At 39.5% G+C, this 25,000-nt stretch overlaps 1 protein-coding gene across 2 annotated transcripts; it reads left to right on the top strand.

Annotated features, from left to right (window-relative positions):
* The first annotated feature begins 200 nt into the window (after positions 1-200).
* On the top strand, positions 201-15,554 carry LOC132096896 (gastrula zinc finger protein XlCGF57.1-like). 2 transcript variants are annotated; one of them, XM_059502576.1, is made up of 3 exons: positions 201-273; positions 495-626; positions 14,155-15,554. In XM_059502576.1, exons 1-3 carry the CDS (start codon positions 267-269, stop codon positions 15,462-15,464), a joined length of 1,449 nt encoding a protein of 482 aa, XP_059358559.1. In that variant the 5' UTR covers positions 201-266; the 3' UTR covers positions 15,465-15,554. The 2 variants fall into 2 exon arrangements, with proteins under 2 accessions (XP_059358559.1, XP_059358558.1); XM_059502575.1 differs by lacking the exon at positions 14,155-15,554 and adding an exon at positions 2,442-4,404.
* Positions 15,555-25,000: the final 9,446 nt, after the last annotated feature.

Below are 25,000 nucleotides of genomic sequence, written 5' to 3'. Positions count from 1 at the left end.
ATTACTTTATCACAACCATTTAACTATATTTTTTATAACTAACTTTATATATATAAATTAATATATAGAGAGAAAAAATCGATAAAATAGAATTAGAACAGAGAGTGCTAGAGTTAGAGGGTCAAATAAAGATGGAGTGTTTATTATTATTATTATTATTACTCGGCAAGATCAAAAGTCTTTTATTTTGCCACTCCTTACGGCTGTCGCGTGGTGACGTCATACAATCTGCGCCGCGACGTTTTCGTTTTGCTGTTCTGTGACTGATGAATGGTTTGTTTTGAGCCCTTACGCAATTAAGGACCTAAGTGTTTTAAAGTTATGCTTAACAACATGATAGTATTTCCGACAGCAGTTTATGTCGGTAATTTTGAACGTAGTGTTTTATTTTTGTCTAGTGCTGCATAGTTTGTTTCTCGGCAAGATGTGTGAATCCACACATTAGGAACAGAGTGATTGACTTATCCTTTGTTTTTGGTGACTATATCTTAAAGGTGACACCAAAAGGTTTCCAGATGTGCCTGACATACCTGTTGTAGAGATGGAGTTTATTAAAGTGGAGATTGTGGACATGATTGATCCAGAACAGTGCAAAGTGAAAGATGAAGATAATGAGGAACAGAGAGGTTGGTATCCATTTATGATTAATGAGAAACATTAAAGTGATGTTGTTGCATTTATGTATTTGTGAGATGATTTTATCCAAAGCAAGTTTCATTTGAGAGCGGACTGGAGCCGGAGCTACTTCTCTCTGTTTACGTCTGTGTCGAATCACGCAGGTACTGTGCTCCTCCGCGGCGGTACCTACTCGAACCAGTCTAAAATAGTCCGAATATTAACATTTATTATAAGTGTACCGCTGTGATTCAAGCCAAAAAACAAGGGTTGAAAATGGATTATATTAATTTTGTAAATTATGAACACAAAAAAAGCCACGGACTTCAGCTGTAACATTCTGATTCTAACAGAGAAACTGACTAAATCTAAATGGCCTTAACATTGCATATCAGTAATGTTAACATGACTGTCAGAATTAAAGGTTGACCGATAGTGGATACTGATCAATTCATCTGATAGCATTTATGTGTCTCTTGAAGCTTGCGTTCTGAAAGTGAATGTCACTTTTTGTTCATCCCAAAGAGGCACAGAATCACTTTCACAGACTTTAACATTAAATGTTCCTCCTGGTGGAATGACCTGCCTCAATCCGAGCAGCTGAGTCCTTAGCCTTCTTCAAGAATCGGCTTAAAACACATCTCATCCATCTTTATTTGACCCTCTAACTTTAACACTCACTATTCTAATTCTGTTCTTACAAAAAAAGTGTCCCTTTTAGACTTGCACTCTATTCATTCACTGCTTGTTTCACAAAAATAAAACACTAGCTTTTCTAATCATTTTGTATTCTATCTGTTTTCTTTTTGTTTATTATAAAATTAATAAATGCAAAAAAAGCCTCTAACACGAGCTTGCTCTATTCTTTTTCTATTCTGATTTATTTTTATTTATTACATTATTTAAATGTGTTTAAGCTAACTGAGACTTGTTATAGCACTTATATATCATTGCTCTTTTGTTGTTTTTGAGTCATATGCTTTAGATAAAAGCGTCTGCTAAATGTAAATTAAAGGCATGTATTCTGCAGAAAAAAAACTTTATATAAGATGGTTTTGCTTTATACTGTGTACTGTATTTTGCATTTTAATTCTGAATATGTTCAAGATTGTTAGATTTATAACACTTTATATAGGCTACTGTTGTAGTTCAATGAGCAGCAGTGCATCATATTGTAAAGGACACATGTTTTTGTAGAGTTTCTGTCCTGTGAGGAAATAAAATATCAAGACAAGTTGTGAATACAAGTAATGTTTTTCATTACACTCCACCACTTTGTTATTTTGCAAACGAAAGGAACAAAGTTTATTGCTAGAGCATTAACAAATAGTTTCTAATTACAACTACAATGCAAAATCACTTGCGACGCAAACATCCACAAGCAAAAAAAAATGTGCTTCCCAAAGCTGGCCACATCTTTCTAAGGATGCAGTCTTTGAATTGGGACACAGCTATTGTTACAGCCTAGGGTGAAGCATTATGCACATTAACAATGATTTGTGATATGTAATTTAATATAGAACTGATGATTTTCTGTCGGCTGCATTTAAATCTGCAATTTTCCCGCTCTGTGCAGCAGATAGCCTCACATGTCAAAACAAACAACACAAGGTGTCAGTGAATCTTTCTGTATAGGCAGCTCTCGCTCTGTTTAATGATAAACTATCAGCATGGATTAACTATCGGTGCCGATTAATCGGCAAAACTGATACACAGTCAACCTCTAGTCAGAATTACCTTTAAGCATCACTTAAATTGAAATGTACTTTAGTGTTACTAGTTTCACTTTTCTTAAACTGATTTATTTTTGGTTATTTACATTTTAGACCAGATGGAGGTAAAAGAGGAAAGAGAAGAACCGAGTGACATCAAGGAGAACCACTTTATTGAAACGCCTGAAGATTTTAAAGTTGGAGAAGAGTCTTTAACTGAAACAACAGAAGCCAAAAATTCTTTCTCCTGCCCTCAGTGTGAAAAGACCTTCACACATAAAGGAAACCTTAGGGATCACATAAAAATTCACATCGGGGAGAAGCCTTATGTGTGCAGTCTGTGTGGAAAAAGTTTCATTCACAAAGGACACCTTAATGATCACATGAGGATTCACTCTGGAGAGAAGCCTTTCGCGTGCCATCTGTGTGGAAAGAGCTTTACGTGTAAAGGAAGCCTTACTTGTCATGTGCGGATTCACACCGGAGAGAAGCCTTTCACTTGCCCTCAGTGTGAAAAGAGCTTCTCACATAAAGGAAGCCTTAAGTGTCACATGAGAATTCACATCGAAGAAGGGCCTTTTACATGCAATCAGTGCGGGAAGAATTTCACACAGCAAGAATACCTTAACAATCACATAAGGATTCACACCGGAGGGAAACCGTTCACATGCCATCTATGTGGAAAGGGTTTAACTTGTAAAGGAAGTCTCAAGTGTCACATGCGAATTCACACCGGAGAAAAGCCGTTCACGTGCCTTCAGTGTGGAAAGAGCTTCACAAATAAAGGAAACCTTAAGATTCATGCAAGGATTCACACCGAAGAGAGCCCACTGACTTGCCTTCAATGTGGAAAGTGTTTCACGCATAAAGAAAACCTAAGGTGTCACATGAGAGTCCACACCGGTGAGAAGCCCTTCACGTGTCATCAGTGCGGAAAGAGCTTCGCTCGTAAAGTTATTCTTCAGAATCACATAAAAACTCACACCGGAGTGAAGCCTTACACATGCAACCAGTGCGGAAAGAGCTTCACAGATAAAGGGTACATAAAGCGCCACATGCGAAGTCACACTGGAGAGAAGCCCTTCACATGTCCTCAGTGTGGAAAGACTTTCACGCATAAAGGAAACCTTAAAATTCACATCAGAATTCACACCGGAGAGAAACCCTCCAAGTGTCCTCAATGCGGAAAAAGCTTCACACATAAAGGACAGCTTAAGGATCACATGAGAATCCACACCGGAGAAAAGCCCTACACGTGTCCTCAGTGCGGAAAGAGCTTCAAATGTAAAGGACACCTCAAGACTCACATAAGAACTCACACCGGAGAGAAGCCTTACACGTGCCGCGAGTGTGGCAAGAGCTTCACAGTTCAGAGAAGCCTGAACATGCACATGAAATATCATTCTGGAGATAAATTGTATGAGTGCTCTGAGTGCGGCAAGAGGTTTGCAGAGAGCAATACCTTCAAAACACATTTGCTCATTCACTCTGAAGAACGGCCATTTAGTTGCGATCAGTGCGGGAAAAAGTTTATTCTGGCGGCGCGATTAAAAGCACACCTGATGCTTCATACGCATGAGAGACCCTACTTATGCTCTCTGTGTGGAGAGAGTTTCAAACTGCTCGGCAGCTTAAAATCGCACCAGAAAATACATGCTAGTGAGAAATCGCATGTGTGTCCTGAGTGCGGTAAGGCTTTTATCAGAGCAACATACTTGAAACGGCACCAGCGGACACATGCTGGAGAAAACCCTGGCAAGGGTCCATTAGTTCAAGAACCCTAAAACTACAAGAATGCATACTGGAGAGTAGTCAAGCCAATGATTGGTGGACTGGCATTCGACCCGACTGTGTGACAAACAGTTTGGAAAATGGATTTTAAGCACATCGATTTATCTACTGCTTCACATTATCAAGAGTAGAGCATTGCGAAGTTTGTCTTCGGCAATGAGTAAATGGTGTGAGATCCAGATGTAGACAAAAGTCGAATTTCACCCAAAATGGTGCTTTTTTAAGAGTGGTTAAATAACCTAATGGGGATATTTATGCTCTTCAAACTAATGTGATGCAAGTTAAAATACTAGCTAAACATGCCATTTATACCATTAAGACAGTACAGTTTCTCTAAAGAAAATTGTCATTTTGACATACGATAAATATTTAAAGGTGCCATAGAATGCATTAATACAATATTTTAAATTGTTCTCTTATATCTACATAGAAGATATGTGGCTTAGGTAAGAGCAACAAATCTCCAGAAACAGTTTTACATGTCCATTGACAACATTAGGATTTGTCCCTAGAATGAAATGGTCAGTTTTTACCATAGACTGTATAAAAACATGGACGTAGTGTCCGTGACATCACCCATCATTTTTCGAAGAGCGTTTTTGAAGCCAAAAGTGGGCTGAGGCAGCCGTCACCATCCTGACAGCGCATCACTGCACGTCAATCCTGTTTAATCAAAAATGGGTAGAAGACGGGAGCTGGTTTTTGAAACCTCGGCCACCCAGCGCGACATCAGTGACAGTAGCGGCAATCCACCTGTCACTCAAGTGGCCACGCCCTTAATTATGCAGAACTTTAAGGCTTAATATAATTTAAACGGATGAGTTAGAAATAAATTCACCCCCTCACAGTTGTTATGAAGAGCAGAGTTAGCTATTCTCGTTTGTTTCAGTTTTGTTTTGCTGTGCAGGTTCAGGCTGACAGGTTTATGCAAATGTTGGGGATGTAATTATTAGTGATCCCGACTGTAACGTCACAGTCTGTTATGTTCTGATTCGTCTTTTGCAGCACAACATTTACATAAGGAGGAGGAAACTATGGGGTTTGAGGCTCATGGTATGTCATTTCCATGTACAGAACTGTTATTATTCAGCTATACCAAGGTAAATACAGTTTTCCATTCTGTGGCACCTTTAACATTCCATATTGTTGCTGCTTTAGTTGTTATTGAAAATATTAAAACCCAGTTCTCATGTTCAGAATTACAAAAACCGACAAGCAACTATTGTTGATGCCCATGATTATAGGAATAATTTATCTAATCATGAAAATACAAATTGCGGTTGATTTAGGTACTCCCAGCCCTTACAAGATGAAGGTTATTTTCATAAGGTTATATATCTTCTGTAGAACATAAAGAAGATTTTTAGCTAAAACCGTGGTTTTTGGTGATTAATAAAATATAAGTAAATGACTATCGTCACTTTGAGATTGAAAAAAAGCTTATCAAGGAGCACAAAATGAATAGCCTTGGTTCCTGATGATATATATATATTAAGGTCTTATGAAGCAAAACAATGAATCTGTGCAAGAAACTGAACATTATTTTCAAAATTATTACCTGTAATCCAAAGCCTCAGGGAAATGCAAGGTACTAAATCAGAACTCGCTATCAGACGCCTGACAGTTACTCCAAATCAAAATAAGCTGAAATTGCATCGTATCTGATCCCATGATTAATGAACAGATTCAACTCCAGCTCCTCCAACAGGCACTGAACTGAGGAAACCGTTCGACTCGGACCGAAAACCAAGCTGATATGTGCATGTGTGAACGGAGAGCTTGAATTAAGCGGCTAAATCAACGTTTTTATGATTTCTCATTGTTTATGCAAAAAGGTGAGTTGAATAAGTTTAATCACCAAGGATGGTTTCAACTTAAATAAATATCTTCTTTACTGTTCTTGCTAAAGTAAAAAGTCACCTACATCTGGGATTGCCTGTGAGTGAGTAAATTGACAGCAAATATAAATTTATGGGGAACTATCCATTTGATGCTTTTCCATGCTTCGCTCACAAATTGAACGAGCAAGCTACTCATTAAAGATACACTTGCCTGAGTTTTCTCTTTTATAAGTGAAAAAGAAAGCTGGTTTTCTGTGTAATCACATGGTCATAGCTGTAGTAGGTTATATTCCCTCCTTTGTAAATATTTTTGTATTGCATGTCTTAGTCCTTTAGTAAAATAATTGTCTGGTGTATGTCTTTATGATTGCTGAATGAAAATAAAGTTAATCTTGACTTATGTCATTGAGGTCCTTTTTATACTAATTAGCAAGTTATAATTTCACATATTTAGCTGCTTTACTGCATACTATTATTATACATTTTGGTATAAAATGTTGTGCTACTATTGCTATAAAAAGCACTTGGAAGTCTCACACTTTTAAGTAGACAATGTTGCATGCATGATTAATGTAAATCTTTACTAAAAATGTCAGAATTGATCTGTAGTTGTTAATGTTTTAAATAGCTTGAGGGATTATCAAGCTCATTGTTTTCACTCAACTTTGCACTCACTATTGATAACATGTCCTGTATTTTCTGATTTTATTAAAAGGTAATTTTCAGTCTTGTGACTGACGTTAAATTTCACATTTTATACCGTAAATTTCTAGGCATCAGATCATGTTGTAATTTCACGGACAACTTTATTATTTCGGAAGTAAATTGAAAAAAAGAAATTGCCAAAATATTACAACCATAAGATGTTTTATTTTATTTTTGATTTTAAGACCTTTAAATGGTCTTTTATTTTGCTTCTCGACTAGCGTTCGAGACGTGGTGACGTCATAACTTCGGCGCCGGGAGTAACTCCGCCGTCTGCGGTGCTGATTGTGTTTGTTTTGAGCCGTTCAGTATTAAGGTGTATTTCACGATTTAGAGTCGTTTAAACAAATGTATTCCGACGACATGGTAGTATCACAGATGTTTGTTTGGTAATAAGAAATGAATGTTAAACGGAATCCTGCAATGATTTGTTTGCTGATAGTTCTTTTGTAAATGGCGCCAAAATATATTAGCGTTATTTTCTGAGGAAATCGCCTTGAACACACGGTGAACAGTAGAGATTTACTTAGCTTGTTTTTAATAGCTTTATATATATTGTCATGGATGTAAAGATGGGATTTATTAAAGAGGAGCCTGAGGACATGAGGGATCCAGAGCCATGCAGAGTGAAAGATGAAGAAACCGAGGAACTTATAGGTTGGTGCCCCTTCATTATTATTCAGTGTATGTACCAGAAGTGTTTAATAATAGAATTGATTAAAAGGTGTTTTTATTTATGATCACTTTACATAAATTTTGAGTGGATTTGTATATATACTATCACTAAGTTCTATTTGGGTTTTCATGAAAAATCAAGTAGAAATGTTTTACGTAAGTAAACCTTGTACCATGTACCAAAATGCTTTAATTTTGAAAATAAAGCACGGGACGTGCTTGATGGTAAAGTTAGTTAAGTGCAACAAACCTTGAAAAAGAATTCCAATCTATTTCACAAGTTACTGTGCATCGACGATAAACACCCACACAATTACAAATTAGAGTCCTAATGGGCCCCCCAGACCCATATACTCCAGACTTTTCAAGGGCCCTCTCTTCCTTTGGGGCCCTGGTAATCAGTACTGGTTTTACCCCCAGTCCGACGCCCCTGAGCGCATCTATCTGTGCATGATGATGTCCAATGCCCCCGGCGAGCGGAGCTTCTCAAAGTTTGGAATAATCAGAGGAGAGCTGCGGTCCTCAGTTGGGCAGGAAAGGCTAAGGCCGGTGACACACTGGTTGCGTGGCGTTTCTGCTGCGTGTCAGTAGCGTTTTCTGTGTCTTTACTCACCGAATCGTGCCTGACGTGGCGTGGCGCGCAGCTGCAACTGTAGGTGACAGAGGGAGACCGCTGACAGACCAGGCTCTTGTCTTCACGACAACAATATCTATACTTCATGTTGAGCATAAGGCCATCCTTAAAAATATTCTTGTTTGCCGTAACCCGACCGACACTGTCAATTTAGCACCGACTCAATTTATTATTTTTTTTTTGCTTTTAGTCCAACCGACTTGCCGATTGTAAATTTGCGTTAAGACCAACCAATTAATTTTTTACTCTTCAAACAACTAATACAAACGCAATAAAATACTATTAATTATATTTAAGTATTGTAAATATATAAATTGCCTTAGCCTACATACAAATGAAGGCTATCTTCTTTAATTAAAAAAAACCCTTGACGTCATCTGTGTTTACACGGATGTCACACTGTGGCCTGTGCGTTCGCTTCGTCTCAGACTCTCACTGACTGTCAGAGTCAACGGTTCACGCTTGGTAATGATGGCTGCGGCTGCAGTAAACTAAATGTTCGCGGTCACTGTTCAAAGTCATACGGGTTCGGGCACCATAATACATCTAAAAAAATTCATTAAAACAGCTCGACACCGCTTTAACTTGGCACAAAGTTCTGGAAAACTGTGCCCAGATCTTTTCCCATCCCTTCTCCTCTCTAGTCTAAAACCGTGACCGTGTCGACTGTCACTTTATGTTCGAAAATCTATTGCACGAATCGAGCACGAATCAACCAACACAAGTTTCGAAAACGAAAATAAGAAAATGTTTTTAACGACCTTTTCTCGGAGCACGTCCAGGTTTTTTTTTTTTTTTTTTTTTGAACAGGCGTCATACTGCAACTGCAGCTTCGGACAAACACGCATAACAGCAAATAATACTTCTGCACAATGTTTCTCTTTTTACAACCGAAATGTGAATTCAGCCGGTATTCAGTCTCATACAGTTTCGGCTTGAATTGCCTAGGGCTGTCAAAATAGCTGAAAAAACTAAATTCGAATTTTTTACTTAAATATGATCAAATTCGAATTGTATTCGAATTTTAAATGCATAATTTCAGTTAGGGTGAAGAAAAGCTTTTTGCTTCTCTTCTGAGGCTCAAGATAGCGCATCGAGCAAAATATTACTGCATGTTTATTCAAAGCATTAGAATACATGACTGTGAAAAAAACATAATATTTAAAATAATGTTTATGTACCAATTATTATTAATTAAGTTGCTTAAAGAACTATAAACAAAACAGCATCATGTATGCATGTATTGTTAAATAAACAAAAAGAGCGGAAAACCAGTCAGGATACATTTTTTCATTTAAAAACATGAGATGCGCGAAATATGCGTTCTGTGTGAACGGCTTGGTTTCAGTTTTGATGTAAACAAGATCTTCTCCACATTGATTTTTTTTAAGTGGCTTCAACTGGATAGGCTAACATAACCTTATAATGCAATGACACATATATTGTCATCGCATCTCGTGCGCGTACACGAGGTGAAAGATGAGAAAGCAGATACTGCGTGTCGAGCTCGTCCGCCTTTGAAAGTTGTGTAGACACAGCTGTGCGCGACGAGATGGACTGGAACACGGACCGGGGCTCATAAGGCAGCTTCCTTAATGCACACCTAAAATTCATATGCGCATTCGAATGTGGATTTTTATTTTAAATTCGACAAATATTCGAAAAAATATTTTTTTTGATAGCCTAAGATAATCGAGCCTAAGATTTTTTTGTTGTTGTTGAACTGTAATCGTAAACACAGCCATGTTGAAGCCTGCAGTAGGCCTAAATGTTTTGCATTATGGCAGTCCACTCTGCTTATTGTTTTTCGAAAATGTTGCGCTCCTGTTTGTCATTGTGTACGTAACTTCACGCCAATAAATCATCAGAAATATTGAATCTTTACATTCCTCCTGGCTGTTGTCCGTGGATTTACCTATATTTGGTGTTATTTGCCGTATAAAACTTTAGACATGCAAAATCGATTTTACAATCGATTCAATGAACACTCGTCACTCAAATCAAACAGGATTTTTTTCACAAAAGTGACAACCCAAGAAAGCAAAGTAAACGTTCTCTCATTTGTAGGTTGCATTGATACGTAGCGGTGGATGCAAGTAAAACAGTACCTCATTTTTTTTCTCACCTGAAATTCATGCAATAAACATGTTTTTGACAAAGATTTAAATTTGTTTGTGGTCTATATAGCCTGCATCAAAATGAGGTTTGCAATGATGCGCCCGAAGGCACGGGTTGAAGACCCAGTCAGTGACGTCACGATATGCTAATTTGTTTAAATTCATACCGACGTCATCACCATAACAAAAATTTACTTTTTTTTTTTTTACATTGAAACTTGAAAAAAAATATAGACCGACCTACCGACCCTTTTTTTAAAAGAATTACTGTTACTGCAAACCAAAATATTTTTAAGGATGGATATAAAGCCTACTGATAAAGGACACCGTCAACAGTATTGACGGCAATATAGACTATGTTTGACAGGTGCAATATTTGAAAATCCATTTTTTTAATTACATTTATATCTGAATTTATGTCAACCTATAGACTTTCAAACATCAAAATGTCATGAATTAATATGTATTTGTTTACAAAATGACATATAAACATATTTTCCTATTCTATTTTGCCTGGAAACGCTTCCAACACGCGTGCGTGTCACGTGAAAAATAGGTGTCGGTTCTATTTCTAGCATGCACACGTTTTCCGCGCGGCTCGAGCTGCACCTGAGGCGCGCGTCTCACGCAGGCAGTCTGCAAGCTCTAACCTGTTAACATGGGAGCCGAATTAAAAACGGACATGCCACGCATCCAGTGTGTCGCCGGCCTAAACATGCTGGCGCTTAAGTGTCAAATGCACATGCACCAACGCAGAGGAAAAAAGGCCCTTTTTGCGCAGCGTCATCAGGCCTAATTTGGTCTTAATCCGGCCCTGAAGGCGGTTCATTGTCACTGAGACTTGCCAATGATGAGTTCTCAGCTGAGCAGACATTTCACTCGCTGGCTTCAGCTTCACATGGAATTCGTGATTGGTTAACAGCAAATTTCAAATATTAAATGGAACGATAAAATAATGTTTTTAACTGGTTATCGGTCCTTTCAAATTTTCGATTCTGTTCAGAACTATCAAATTTGATTTCGTTTCTGATTCTGTTCCTGTCAGAATTTTGTTCGTTTCTGGTTTTCGTTTCCGTTCCTTGAACCGGTTCGGAGCCCTGCTAGAAATGCAGCATTTACAATGAATTACGATGCAAATAAGTGCTGATGTGCTGATGGCCACTTATACAGATGGTAATAACACAAATGTGCCAAAGTAAATAATCCACTCTCTCTATTCATATAGACGCGTTCACTTTGATAGCCGTGACCATTCAGTAATAGCGAGCTGATTTGCACTCAAACAGATGGTAATCATGCAGAAACATTCACATTCAACATAAAACACACTCTCACATATATAAAAACTGTTGAAAAATGAAACAAACAAAGAAAAAGGCGATAGCTATAAGTTCCGCCTCCATCAGCTGAAAGGTGCGTCAGAGCGCGTCACGAGGGACCGCCAAAATTCAAATAAACTAATTTTTCACCTATTTTTCATTCATTCTTTTTTCCGGTGGATCGTCTCACTCTGTTTGTGACACTGTACGCTGCAAAACCGTGCCGTGTTTTTACTACCAAGACGCAGTTTCCGACCGTGAGTTATTCCATAGCGGACGCAAACAATTCTCTCGCTGAAGAACTGAAATGTAAACAAAGGAATTATGATCCATATTACAACGTTATAGCTTCGTTGGACTAAACGTGCTTCATGAGATGTCGTTCAGTGGACCCTTACCTTTCTAACTAAAGCGGGATTTACAGCTGTGGATGTGTTTATGACTCGTTATTACGACGGATATGGTATGTACAGCATTTCTGATGTTCATGTTTTAATGTGTACTGCTAACACAAATGTAGCAAATACAGTCTTTATAAGCTTTCCATTGAAAAACAGCGATCTGTCGTCGTTGGCTTAGATCTTTATAATGATATAAGGTTTGTCAAGATTAAATTTGTCCCATTTAATCTATTAATATAAATTTAATCTATTCGTAATCACCGACACGTGCGAGTTTAGGGGCGTTTAGGACGCCCGCGTCGGGGTGCAGGCTAACAGGTTAAAACAAATAGGCCTAGCAGAACGCAAAAATTCAAAATCAGATATTTTGCAGAATAGGATCAAACAAAAAAAGTACTGGTCATAATACTTGTGTGAAAAAAGCGGTTCATAGACACAGTTACGTTTGGGATAATTGTATTTTTAATACTAAGTGTCATTTGAAAACAACGAGCACCACGAAACCATCTCTCCTTGACGGGAAACAGTCAACAAAGTAAAATGATCTCAAACCTATGGCGCGCTCTTCATTTTATGAAATGATCATAATCACATCTATTCATTTTACAGTCCTGCTACTAGCATTTTATTCAGACTAAAACCCCTGTAATTCGAGTGAGAAAGCTTTTTTCCCAAGTGGCTTTTGCACATAATAATAAAACCGCTGCAGACGCATTTTGCAGCATTAAGGTTATTAATTGATCGTTAATTTAAACGACGATCGATCATGGAAATTATCGAATATGGACATCCCTAAATACAAATGATTTGGATGGAAACCATGCATCAAACCATGCTTCCGAACAAATGTGTTTCATGGTTCTGGGTAGCTCCAGCACAGCTGTCTGTCCGAGCGCGGTGCTGTCTGTGAGCGGCGGAGGAACGGAGCACTCAATCACGCTGCAGTGTAGTGTTGCACGGTGCACCGATACTTCAAAAGTATCGCGATTCTCAGAAATTAAAAACGTCACGATTCCTAAATTTATTAGTATCGATACTTCAAAGAATGACTGCGTTCCAGATTAGTAAGAGACGTATTTCATGTTGGTGTGTGCAACGCACGCTTCCAGTGCCTCCCTATGGACGTCTGTGTGTTTTCTCCTCACGCACGCAGCAAAAAAGCACTACAGCGAGATGGCTGCATTAGTGGCTTTACTAAACTGATTTGGCTTTACTAAAATGTGTGCATAATCGCTTTAAATAGTTTACATAATTTGTTCAGATGAACAATGCACGAGGATTTCTTGCATAATTAACATTTTAATTGTTTGGTCAGACAGTTCATATATAATATTCACATTAATCGGGGATAAAACGTGGAGTTATGTTCTGTATGCTAAATATGAAAACGAGCGTATCTGCACAGCTCCTATAACTGCGCTTTGTATCTGCTGATTGCTGATCGAAATTACTCATATCATGAAATAAGATTTTGGTCATATCATATCCATTCCTCACTCAATCAAAAATATTTATTTTGTGACATGAACGGGACAATTTACGTCAATAATAACTGTTATTTGGATTTATCCTTACCATAGCAACTTAGCTAACTTACTAATGTTGTAAATTAATTTTTTTTAAAGGAGGATGAAATGCTTGAATAGCAGGACAGGCAGAGATTGATCAAATGAAAGATTTTTCTTTATTAATAGATAAACTATAAGCTCTATGTCGATAATTTATTCGATCTATTATTTAAATACTTTTCCTGTTGTGTTATTGTTTGGTTGTGGTATCGGTTCAGTAGAAATATTAAGATATTTTAGTCAGGTATCGTATCAATGTCAAAACTTTGGTAATGGGACAACGCTAGCGGTATTTAAATTTGTTCTATTTTAATAACCTTATTTCAAGCAAAATTTTTCATAATATATATTGTTATTGTGAAATTAAATGACTCATAAGTATTATCTACCAGCTCTACTAACCATTTAATCAAAATGTGATGCATGTTGCTAAAAATGAAAATTCTGGCAACCCACCAGCTGACGGTCACTACTGACTTACAAAGTATTTCTCCATACTATGGAAATCAATGGCTACCATCAACTGTTTGGTTACCAGCTGTCTTCAAAATACTTTTTTTTTGTGCTCACCAGAGGAAGGAAACCCACACAGGTTGGGAATAACATGAGGGCAAGTGAATGATAACAGAACTGTATGTTTTGGGTGAACTGTACCTTTAAAACGGTGCTTAAATAGGAGGAGGTACTTGAGCGCATTGATTGAAGGTAATGATTGACCTGCAAAATTTGAGTACCGCTTTCTTGAACAATTTTTTATAATTAAATGTTAATTGCAGGCCTGGTGGAAGTGAAAGAGGAGAGTCAAGTTCTGAATAAATTTGAAGACAACAGCTATTTTCAGACACTTAAAACTGAAGAAAACTCTCAGCCTGCAAACCTCTCACAAAAAGGGCACTTTAAAAATCATTCCAGAAAGAAGCTTTTAACATGCACTCACTGTGAAAAGAGCTTCAGCCATAAAGGACAACTTAATGTTCACATGAGGAGTCACACTCGAGAGAAGCCCTTCTCGTGTCTTCAGTGTGGAAAAAGGTTTATACATAGAGGACATCTTAACGAACACTTACGGATACACACCGGAGAGAAGCCTTACACATGCACTCACTGTGGAAAGTGTTTTGCACGTAAAACAAGCCTGACATGGCACATGAAAATCCACACTAGAGAAAGCCCTTTAACTGGCTCTCAGTGTGGAAAAGGTTTCAAACAGCAAGAAAAACTCAAGTGTCACATGAAAATCCACACTAAAAATAATCTGTTTACATGTCCTCACTGTGAAAAGAGCTTCAGTCATAAAGGACAACTTAATATTCACATAAGAAGTCACACCGGAGAGAAGCCTTACACATGCACTCACTGTGGAAAGAGCTTCAGTCAAAAAGGACAACTTAATGTTCACATGAGGAGTCACACTGGAGAAAAGCCCTTCTCGTGTCCTCAGTGTGGAAAGAGGTTTATACATAGAGGACATCTTAACGAACACTTACGGATTCACACCGGAGAGAAGCCTTACACATGCACTCACTGTGGAAAGTGTTTTGCAAATAAAACAACTCTGACATGTCACATGAAACTCCACACTAAAAAGAATCTGTTTACATGCCCTCATTGTGGAAAGAGCTTCATTCATAAAGGACGACTTAATATTCACATAAGAAGTCACACCGGAGAGAAGCCTTACACATGCACTCACTGTGGAAAGAGTTTCATACATAAAACAAGCCTGACATTTCACATGAAAATCCACAACAAAAATAATCCTTTTACATGCCCTCACTGTGGAAAGAGCTTCAGTCAAAAAGGACAACTTAATGTTCACATGAGGAGTCACACTCGAGAGAAGCCCTTCTCGTGTCCTCAGTGTGGAAAGAGGTTTATACATAGAGGACATCTTAACGATCACTTACGGATTCACACCGGAGAGAAGCCTTACACATGCACTCACTGTGGAAAGTGTTTCGCACATAAAACAAGCCTGACATGTCACATGAAAATCCACACTAGAGAAAGCCCTTTAACTGGCTCTCAGTGTGGAAAAGGTTTCACACAGCAAGAAAAACTCGTGTCACATGAAAATCCACACTAAAAATAATCAGTTTACATGCCCTCACTGTGAAAAGATCTTCAGTCATAAAGGACAACTTAATATTCACATGAGGAGTCACACTGGAGAGAAGCCCTTCTCTGTGTGGGAAGAGTTACAGCCTTAAAGGATACTTTAAAATTCACCTGAAAATCCACTCTGGAGAGAAGCCTTTCGAGTGCACTCCGTGTGGACAGAGTTTCACACACAAAGGAAGCCTAAGGTTGCATATTAAAAAGTATCACACTGAGGATGATAGATGCTTTGAGCGTCATGCGAGCAGCCTAAAAAATGCCCTCAATGTGGTAGAAAGCGCTATAAACATAAAGGACACCTTATGAATCATATAAAAACTCACACCGAAAAGATCCTTTGAGCCTAAAAAACACACTTAAAATGACTCTAAATGATACATAAACCTTTTGAACTGCACATGGATGCATAACTTGTCTGGTAAAGCTGCACTTAAACCATGTACATTTATTAATATATATAAGTGAAACATATGAATAAAACAGGTGACATCTTTTTTCTCTTTGCGTTTAAATTGTTTTTGTTATAAATGAAAACAAAGGCTGTCAAAAGGTTAAAATATTTTTAAAAGATCAACGGGGGTTTTGTACTGTAGTTGATGCATCCACAGTAGAAAATTGTCAGTTTGTTGGAAGAGAAAATTACTTATGCAGGAGTGTGAAACAATTTGTTTTCAATTACTCATAATTTTTAACACAGAAAAGTGTAAAAAGTATTGTATTTTATTATATTTTTTTTTTGTTATTAAAGGAATATTTTACACTAAAATGTATGTAATGAAATGCGCTTGTCTTCAGTAGTATAGTCACCCACATCCTTCAGAATACACTGCTCAGAAAAATTCTTCGGCCCTGTCCAGCTCTCCTGGAGTAACTGTCTGTCTCCTAGAATATCCTCGTGCTCTTGAGACTGTGCTGGGAGACACCGCAAACCTTCTGGCAATGGCACGTATTGAAGCCCATGTGCTGCACCTGTTGTTAGTTTCATTAACACCAAAGCAGCTTAAACAGTTTAACAACTCCCTGTGCTACCACTAACTGACCAGATCAATATCCCAGGAGTTTAATTGACTTGATGCTATACTCTGATTTTTTTTAAGCAGTTTAGTAATGTAGTAACAACTCTGATGTATATTTTAATTTACAGCATTAGCTGAGAGATTTTTTTCCTGAGAAAATTTGGCATGTACTGTACCTGATATAGCAGTCAATATTGAATTGAATCAAATTAAAGGATTGATAAAATCTGAAGTTTTCATTTTGGAACATGAAAATCCACAAAATCTGTTCACATGCCCTCAGTGTGGAAAGTATGTAACATCTGTTTGTATGAGGAAAAAAAAAGTTGTGTGCATCAAACGATTAGTTTTCAATTATATGTATACTAATTGTCTTGTCTTTCACAGTAGGGCTAAGCAATATGCCCAAAAAAGATCCCTATATATATATATTAATGGGGGGGGGTAGAAAGGTGTTTCATGTATTCAGAGTTGTTCATGGTGTTAAAGAGATGGTTCTCATGCTACACATGGCCAAAGTTGTAAAATATAATTTAAAGAATGACTGAGAATTTCTTTGCCGAAAATCTTACTTCCGGGTTGGTACAAGTTTCGGCTGTTTTTTTTTCCATCGTGAATTTAATGCTGTAGACTAGAGCGGAACTCCTTACATGAGCATTTCTCTAGGACATGTAGACCAGAGGAGAGCGTGACCGCGCACGTCAACGCGCTTCAAAATCGTCTGCAGCGCTGCATTTGATTTGTTCGAGAATGCCTTTTTGGTGGGGGAGGCATGGTTTAGCGAAGTCTGCGACGAGAGTGAAGAGACGAGCGGCAGTAAGTGGTTCAGGTGCAAAATGACTTAACAGCTGGGTTTTGTTGCAGTAATTGGCGTGGGAAGCCCACATGTAAACCGGTTGGAAACCAGCGCGAGGAGAGAGAGAGCCGAGGACTTGTGGCCGAGGAGCGGCCGCCAAGATGCAAACTCTGTCAGGAACATAGGGAACGCTATTTGCGGACATCATCACCTCGCTCGCTGGTCTGCATAAGGGAAACCATCAAGCCCTGCTGGAGTTACGGGCGGACCAGGAACATCGGTTTCAAGCCATGATGCGAGCCCAGCAGGAAGACCGCGAGCTGTTCTGGAGGTTGGTGGACCAGGATGTTTGGATGAAGATGGCTTCCCCCAGTTCCATCCCCGCCGCTCACATGTCTCTCTCCAAGATGGGTCTGTCTGATGATCCAGAGGCCTTCCTGGACTTATTTGAAAGAATAAGTGGCCATCGACCAGCTGGCCGCTGCGGCTGATTTCGTTGCTGTCTGGAGAAGTCCAGAAAGCGGCTCAACAACTCCCCATCCAGAACCTCCTGGTGTACGCCGATTTGAAAAGAGCCATTCTCCATAGGCTCGGTCTCAGCCTTGACTTATCGGGCTTTGGTGGATTCAGGTTGAAACCAGACCTCCATCCATCAAAGCCTGATACAGTCCGGGGCGTTGGATACAGGCCGCATGGCTAAAGTCTGGTTATACCAAATACCTGTGAGTATTAAGGGGGGGGGGGGGTACTTATCGGGCTTTGGTGGATTCAGGTTGAAACCAAACCTCCATCCATCAAAGCCTGATACAGTCCGGGGCGTTGGATACAGGCCGCATGGCTAAAGTGAGGTGTGTGCACGGGGATATTTTGGAATACCCTGTGAAAGCCATATCCATAAAATTTAGGAGTCAAAAGCATTGTGTGGAGGTGGCAGTTAGCCCGTGTCTCTGGCATCCCCTAATTTTGGGTACCAATTGGCTGGCTTTTGAACAATTATTGGGATGTTTAACAACGGGTGTCTCTGGGAAAATGAGACGGCAGGAAAAGGGGGCGAGCACTCTGTGGGGGCGAGAGACTGTGCCGGGACCCAGTGGGACGGTTTCAGAGGAACCAAGCGGCCTGGTGAGGCTAAACCTTTAAAGTCGTGATGACTTTCCTCTGGAACAGTCCCAAGACGAGACGTTCAAACATGCTTTTGAACAGGTCCGTTCAATCGATGGGCAGATCCTCCAATCTTACCGTGCGCTCTCCTATCCTTATTTTGCCATTATTAAAGACTGGTTGTATCTCAGGACGCTAAGACAAAGGAAAATGCAACCCAATTATTAGTACCACGGAGCTGTTGGGAAATGCTTTTCAAGACGGCGCATTGTAATACGATGGCAGGGTATCTAGGGGTGGCAGCGACATTAAACCATCTAATGCCTCAATTCTGTTGGCCGGGCATCCACGAGAACGTGCGCAGATGGAGGTCACACAGCGAATAGGAGATCTCAATTGTGAAGTAATACAAACAGACGGGCGATTCACGGCAAATCTACCACCTCAACCTCCTTAAAAAAATGGAGTGAGGGGGAGTCAGTGTTGCTTGCGCTGGCAGTGAGCAGAGAGGAGGATCTTGGGCCAGAAGCGATCGTCAAAGAGAGATCTCTCGCCCTTACTCCGGGAGGGGATCACCTCTTGCCCTCGCAGCTCACTGACATTACACGTTTATAATCAGAATTTGCAGACGTGTTTTCGCCTCTGCCTGGTCATACTAATATGATTCAGCACCTTATTGAGACATGCCAGGCGTGGGGTTCGCAGTCAGCCATACAGGTTACCTGAACACAAGAAAAAAGTGGTTCAGATGGAATTAGAGGCAATGCTGGGGATGGGAGTAATTGAGGAGTCACACAGTGATTGGGTGAGCCCGATAGTTTTGGTTCCTAAAACGGACAGCTCGGTGCGGTTTTTGTGTGGACTATAGCAAAGTAAACGCAGTGTCAAAATTTGATGCATATCCAATGCTGCGGATTGACGAGCTGCTTGATCGGTTAGGTATGGCTCATTTTTATTCGACATTGGACTTAACAAAAGGATATTGGCAGATTGCCTTAGTTCCCATGTCTAAAGAAAAACAGCCTTAACCACGCTGTTTGGATTACACCAATTTATGACGCTCCCTTACGGCTTATTCAGGGCCCCAGCCACATTTCAGCGCCCCATGGATAGAGTTCTGCGGCCCCATGCTGCCTATGCCGCTGTTTTACTTGGATGATATCATCATATACAGTGGAGATTGGCAGCGGCATATGGAGCATTTTAGGGCCGTCCTCGGAGCGCTGAGACGGGCGTGGCTAACGGCCAACCCAAAGAAGTGTGCAGTTGGGCGGGTAGAGGTAAGGTATCTTGGCTTCCACTTGGGCCATGGGCAGGTGCGTCCCCAAATTGATAAGACCGCAAAAATTGCATCTTCCCTGGCCTAAGACCAAAACAGAGGTGAGGCAGTTCCTGGGGATAGTGGGATATTACGGAAGGTTTATTCCTGGTTATTCGGACCTCACTAGCCCGCTGACTGACCTCACTAAAAAGGAGGTACCAGATACGGAGCAGTGCCAACAGGCTTTCACCCAGGTTAAGGGTGAACCCCCCCATTCAAGTCAGCCACAAGCATCCGCACTCCCAGCCTGTAAATCACCTTTGTAAGATTAATAAGGGAATTAAGATCAATATAACTCAAAGGGGATTGAATTACAGTGAATAAGAACCGAATTAGTATGCAAATTATTCAGAATTAATATTTAATACTTTTATCAACTATTCGTCCACCGATAAGTTGAGATTAAGGTATTTTATAAATTCTGGACAAAAAATTATCCCGTGGCCTACGGTAATAATATTATAAAAGTATGATAACTGATTATGAGCAAGGTAACAGAGTCTACCGTTTAAGGCATTAACTTGTAAGCACACAGCACAAGACTGGTTATAAAATCAGACAAGGCTTAATTGAATGAATCTAATACACACAAACTAAACTAACGAAAACACACAAACATTCATTCAAACAGTGACAGAGAAAAGTGATGTTATTAACGGAGGGTGAATGGAGTCCCAAGTGTCTAGCGTTAGACACTATTTCTTGACCGCAACCTGAGAGAATCCATCTACTAGCACTTTAATCTTAGTTCGTTTTCTTAATAAGATTTGTACAAGTTCAGCCAGAATTAGGAGATATTGTGTACTTGCGTTTGGATGCTCCTTGTGTCTTTGGATGTGTTCTCTTCTGTAATGAAGTTGCTGGATAGGGAATCTCTGGCGCTGATTGGCTGGCAGTCGGTCGATGACGCGTTCTAAGGGACAGCACTCGATGGTGAGTGGTTGGTTGGCTTTGCCGGGTGGCGCTTCGTTCGTGAGACTTCCTGGATTGCGGGTTGCTATGCAACAGAGTTTTCTCCAAGTCTGGAGTGATTCTTTCTTTGACTAAGTTCAGCGGATCTTACGGAAGAGTTGATGAGTTTTGAGTGAGCTCTTGGTGGTTTGAAGAGCAAACGCTGGACGATGGAAAGGTCAGCACAAAACATAGGCAATAGCAAAGTCACTGCAAAAAGTAACGGCAAAAAGCCTGTCATTGGGTTATAAGCGTGTCCATCTGACCCGTCCTTCTTAGTGCTACAGCCAATCAGATATTGTCTTGGGTGGGACCTACGCCCCGTTCTCCGGTTCTTCCATGTAATTAGTGTAATGTCCACGTGATCGCATGTGTCCAAACTCCTGAGAGTTTAGTTTAAACGCTTTAATAAGCAAACTTAATAGTTTAAATATGGTGCATCCTACACACAGCTACTTTATATCAAAATTCTAGAAATCATTTACCCATCAAGTAGGTTCCGAAATACATATACTTCCCATAGTTGAGATGGAAGTAAATAAGGATTTAGCCATGATAAGTGTTTAACACAAAATTACTTGAGTAATATAAAGCATGCATAATACAGAGAATCCACATGTATGAGGCAACTTCTGGTGATTAGTTCCTATAAACAAGGTAGAAAACTCTACGAATAGGCTGTAATGAAAGTTAAACACACAGAAATAATTCCACAGGTTATATAAAACATACATGATACTTAAATTATATGTGAGGTAAATACTGGTGATCAATTCGGCTTATTGGAAGCAATTTTGAGACCGTTGTTTGTATTAAACCACAAGTGGGTTAAATTTCAGTCTACTGGTTTTGGAGTGTTCCCTGGTTTAAAGTATTCGGTGATCCTGGGTTTGGGGAACAAATTTCCTGCTGTCCTGGATTAAGCAGGCACGAAAAGGGAAAGGGGAGTGACATCTCCTTTAGCCATCTTGGCACCATGACTGTGTTTTATGGTGCACTAATGGTTCGATGGGGAATCGTTCTGAACTGTGGAATGCGGTGTTGGGTTCTTTTAATGAAATGGACTGTTCAAGGATAATCCTACACCTTGAACTTGAAGGGCTGTAAAGCGAGATACCATCTTGTGAATAGAGATCCCCGTTGGTAGTGTTGTCACGGTACCAAAATGTCAGTATTCGGTACCGATACCAGTGAAAATCCATGGTTCTCTGTACCAATTTCAGTACCAAAGCAAAACACAAAAATATGCTAATTACACACTTTTTATCATTAAAAATAAAACCAATGCCATCCTTTATACTTATTTACAATTATGTTTACATTTTTTCTACAAGTAATATAATTATGAAAAACAGTCAACAAGTTTCACCCAAATGTAATTTGTCTTTTAATTACTGAAATTTAAACACATTTTATATTTTGGTAAATAAAGGGGATTTGCTATTCAACTTAAAATATGGAAGAAATGTGATTTATTTAATAAAAAAAATAAGTTGTATGAATTCTTTCAACAGTAGTAGCAGTATCACATACATTTTACTAAAGAATAGTAATATTTCTAGCACAATGCCTTCATGTAAAAATGAACTTTTATTTTGCAACCCTCTACGCACACCTTGACAATATAGTCGCCAGTGGCTAGTAAAATGTTTCGTTTACTCGCCAGACTGATAGACTATTTTACACACACACACACACATATGATTCCAATCAGCTTATCTTTGTAAAATGGCACAGCTTCTTAAATCTTAGCTTCTTAATCAGTCAGTCAACATTATATTATGGTATTAAGCACTATTTAATGATAGAACTTTAGTGATTAGAACTAAAACTTGATAACCATGTATGAATGCATATTTGTCATTTTAACTGAACTTAAGACTGGTGGTGATACTTAAGATATTTTTGGTCATTGAGGTTTTCTGTAAAAAAAAAAAAAAAAATAATAGATCATATTAATTATAAAAAAAAAATAATAATACTAATACTAATTCTACTACCATACTAACTATATACAATGCACTATGGATTGATGAGCTGCGGGGTTCATGAATATTAATCACGTTATCTGCGTTCGGTCAAATGGATTTGCTGAAATCAAAACAGGGATGGTAATAGATGAGCGCCAGCCAATGAAATTGCCATTTGTGCATTAGCTCCGCCCACTACCTGAGAAACCGGCATATCTTCTGCTTGTTCGAAAAAGTTGAATCATTCTAAATGAACTCCATTATTTTGACAGGAGGAAACAACAAATAATATAGTTAACATGTAGCGTGTCGATTCAGCGTGGTAAGACTCTCACATGGTAAGAGCACCTTCACACAGAGTTTACAGAGTGTAGAATACAGGTGTACTGTGCATCCATTGAGATGAACTGAAAAGTACAGATCGCTTGATGGAGAGTGAACTCTGAAGCGCTCAGTCAGTGTTCAGCGAGTGAAAATGTGCTAATCTTATAATGGCCTTGAACACACACAGCGGCGAGTAAAATCTAGAATTTATTAGCCAATGGCTAACAATAGAAATAATTTAGTCGCCCAGAGTAAAATTTAGTCGCATATGCGAGTGATTTACTCTCAATGTAGAGGTTGTTTTGATGGGTTGCTGTGAATACCTTTAAATTGACACCGGCTTTACTCAAATGAAACCGTAAAATGCTTGTGAAGTGTCTCAGAACAGTTGTGGTGATGTTTATGTATTTATGTGCTCATTACTGCAAGCGCCACGCGCTTCAAGTCTATGTAGTAACAAACCATTCATTCATTCACACACACAGTACGCGTAGAACACGCAGGATTCAGATTTTCAGATTCCGTCCGCGTTGTCTACTTTGCGGAAATCATGGCGCTGTCTGCATCAAGATCCGGGTTGACCGGGTCCTCGGTACCACCGGTACTTAAAGAAACCTGGTACCGTCACATTTTCATTTTTTAGTACTGAGTTGGTACCGAAGTACCGTTTTTTTTTTTTTGACAACACTACCCGTTGGTATCTCGCTTTTCAGCCCTTCAAGTTCAAGGTGATTCACAGGCCGGGGCGCAGATGGCTGTGGCTGACTTCCTCTCCAGGATGGGGGGGGGGGGCTACAGGCCGGATGGTTCCCCGTCGGGTTCCCAGTCGGGCGTTGGGGGTATGTGGCGGGGAAGGCGTGGTTTAGCGATGTCTGCGACGAGAGAGAGTGAAGAGACGAGCGGCAGGAAGTGGTTCAGGTGCAGAATGACTAACAGCTGGGTCTCGTTGCAGTAATTGGCGTGGGAATCCTGCATATAAGCCGGTTGGAAACCAGCGAGAGGAGAGAGAGAGCTGATGACTCGTGGCTGAGGAGTGGAACACAAGAGCGACGAAAAGCATCTGCTTCAAGAGTATTGTGATACAGTTACTGAAGTTTAATGTTGACGCGCATGTGGCGTGAGTGTTTGTTATTTTGGAAGATTGAATAAAATACCACGAGCCGACCCCGGACTATTTCCTTCACACGCACACACGTGAGGGAAAATGTACAGCCTCCAAATGAGTTCGTTTTTGGATGTGAGGGAAAGTTTACCGTGTTCAGCTTCCCCAAGAACCCAGCGTTACACGAACAGTGGATGCAGTTTGTTTTTCCGGGGCAGCAACGAAGTGTATCAAGTGCGTTTGTGTGTTCTGGTCATTTGAGTGACGAATGTTTTATAAACAAGGCCCAAGTTGACGCTGGATTTGCACATCGTTTGCTATTAAAACATGTAGCCGTCCCTGTGATAAAAAGATACCATTCGTTTAAGTACAATTGCATCAGATTTTTCAGAAATCAGCACATAAGTGAATATATGTTAATGGAAACAACACGAAACATCAGTATTATTCACCTTATTTTCCATGGCAAAAAACGGTGCCAACATTGCGTTCGTTTTGTCATCTTACTTCGGATGAGGGACTTGACGTAACGTACCTAAGCTAGTGGCTAGGTAACAGAATGCGAATATATCAAGTATTATATGCTCAGTTACGGTCTGCATAACAATTGTATTTAAAAGAACAATTGCACCAACAATGTAACGAACACAATGTGAAGCGGTCAGAGTGTTGTGGTGCACTTTACAATTTACACCCACCACTCGGTTACAGTGATCCGGTAAAGAAGTCACGCCGGGTGCTGTAAAGGTTGTCAGATTCAGGTAAGCTAACCTTAACTTCGCTAGCTATGTGCTTGCTCACCTAATGTTAGATTTTATAAAATAATTTCATTTAATTTCATTAATCATATATCATTCATCATATAAGTCTGTTCTATGAATACATTTAAGATCAGTAACAAGCAGTTAACGAAGTACAACGAA

The sequence above is a fragment of the Carassius carassius genome, chromosome 20, assembly GCF_963082965.1.
Source record: "Carassius carassius chromosome 20, fCarCar2.1, whole genome shotgun sequence".
NCBI classification, from domain to species: domain Eukaryota; kingdom Metazoa; phylum Chordata; class Actinopteri; order Cypriniformes; family Cyprinidae; genus Carassius; species Carassius carassius.
The sequence above is the reverse complement of the archived record's forward strand: the minus strand, read 5'-3'. Positions and strand labels throughout refer to the sequence as shown.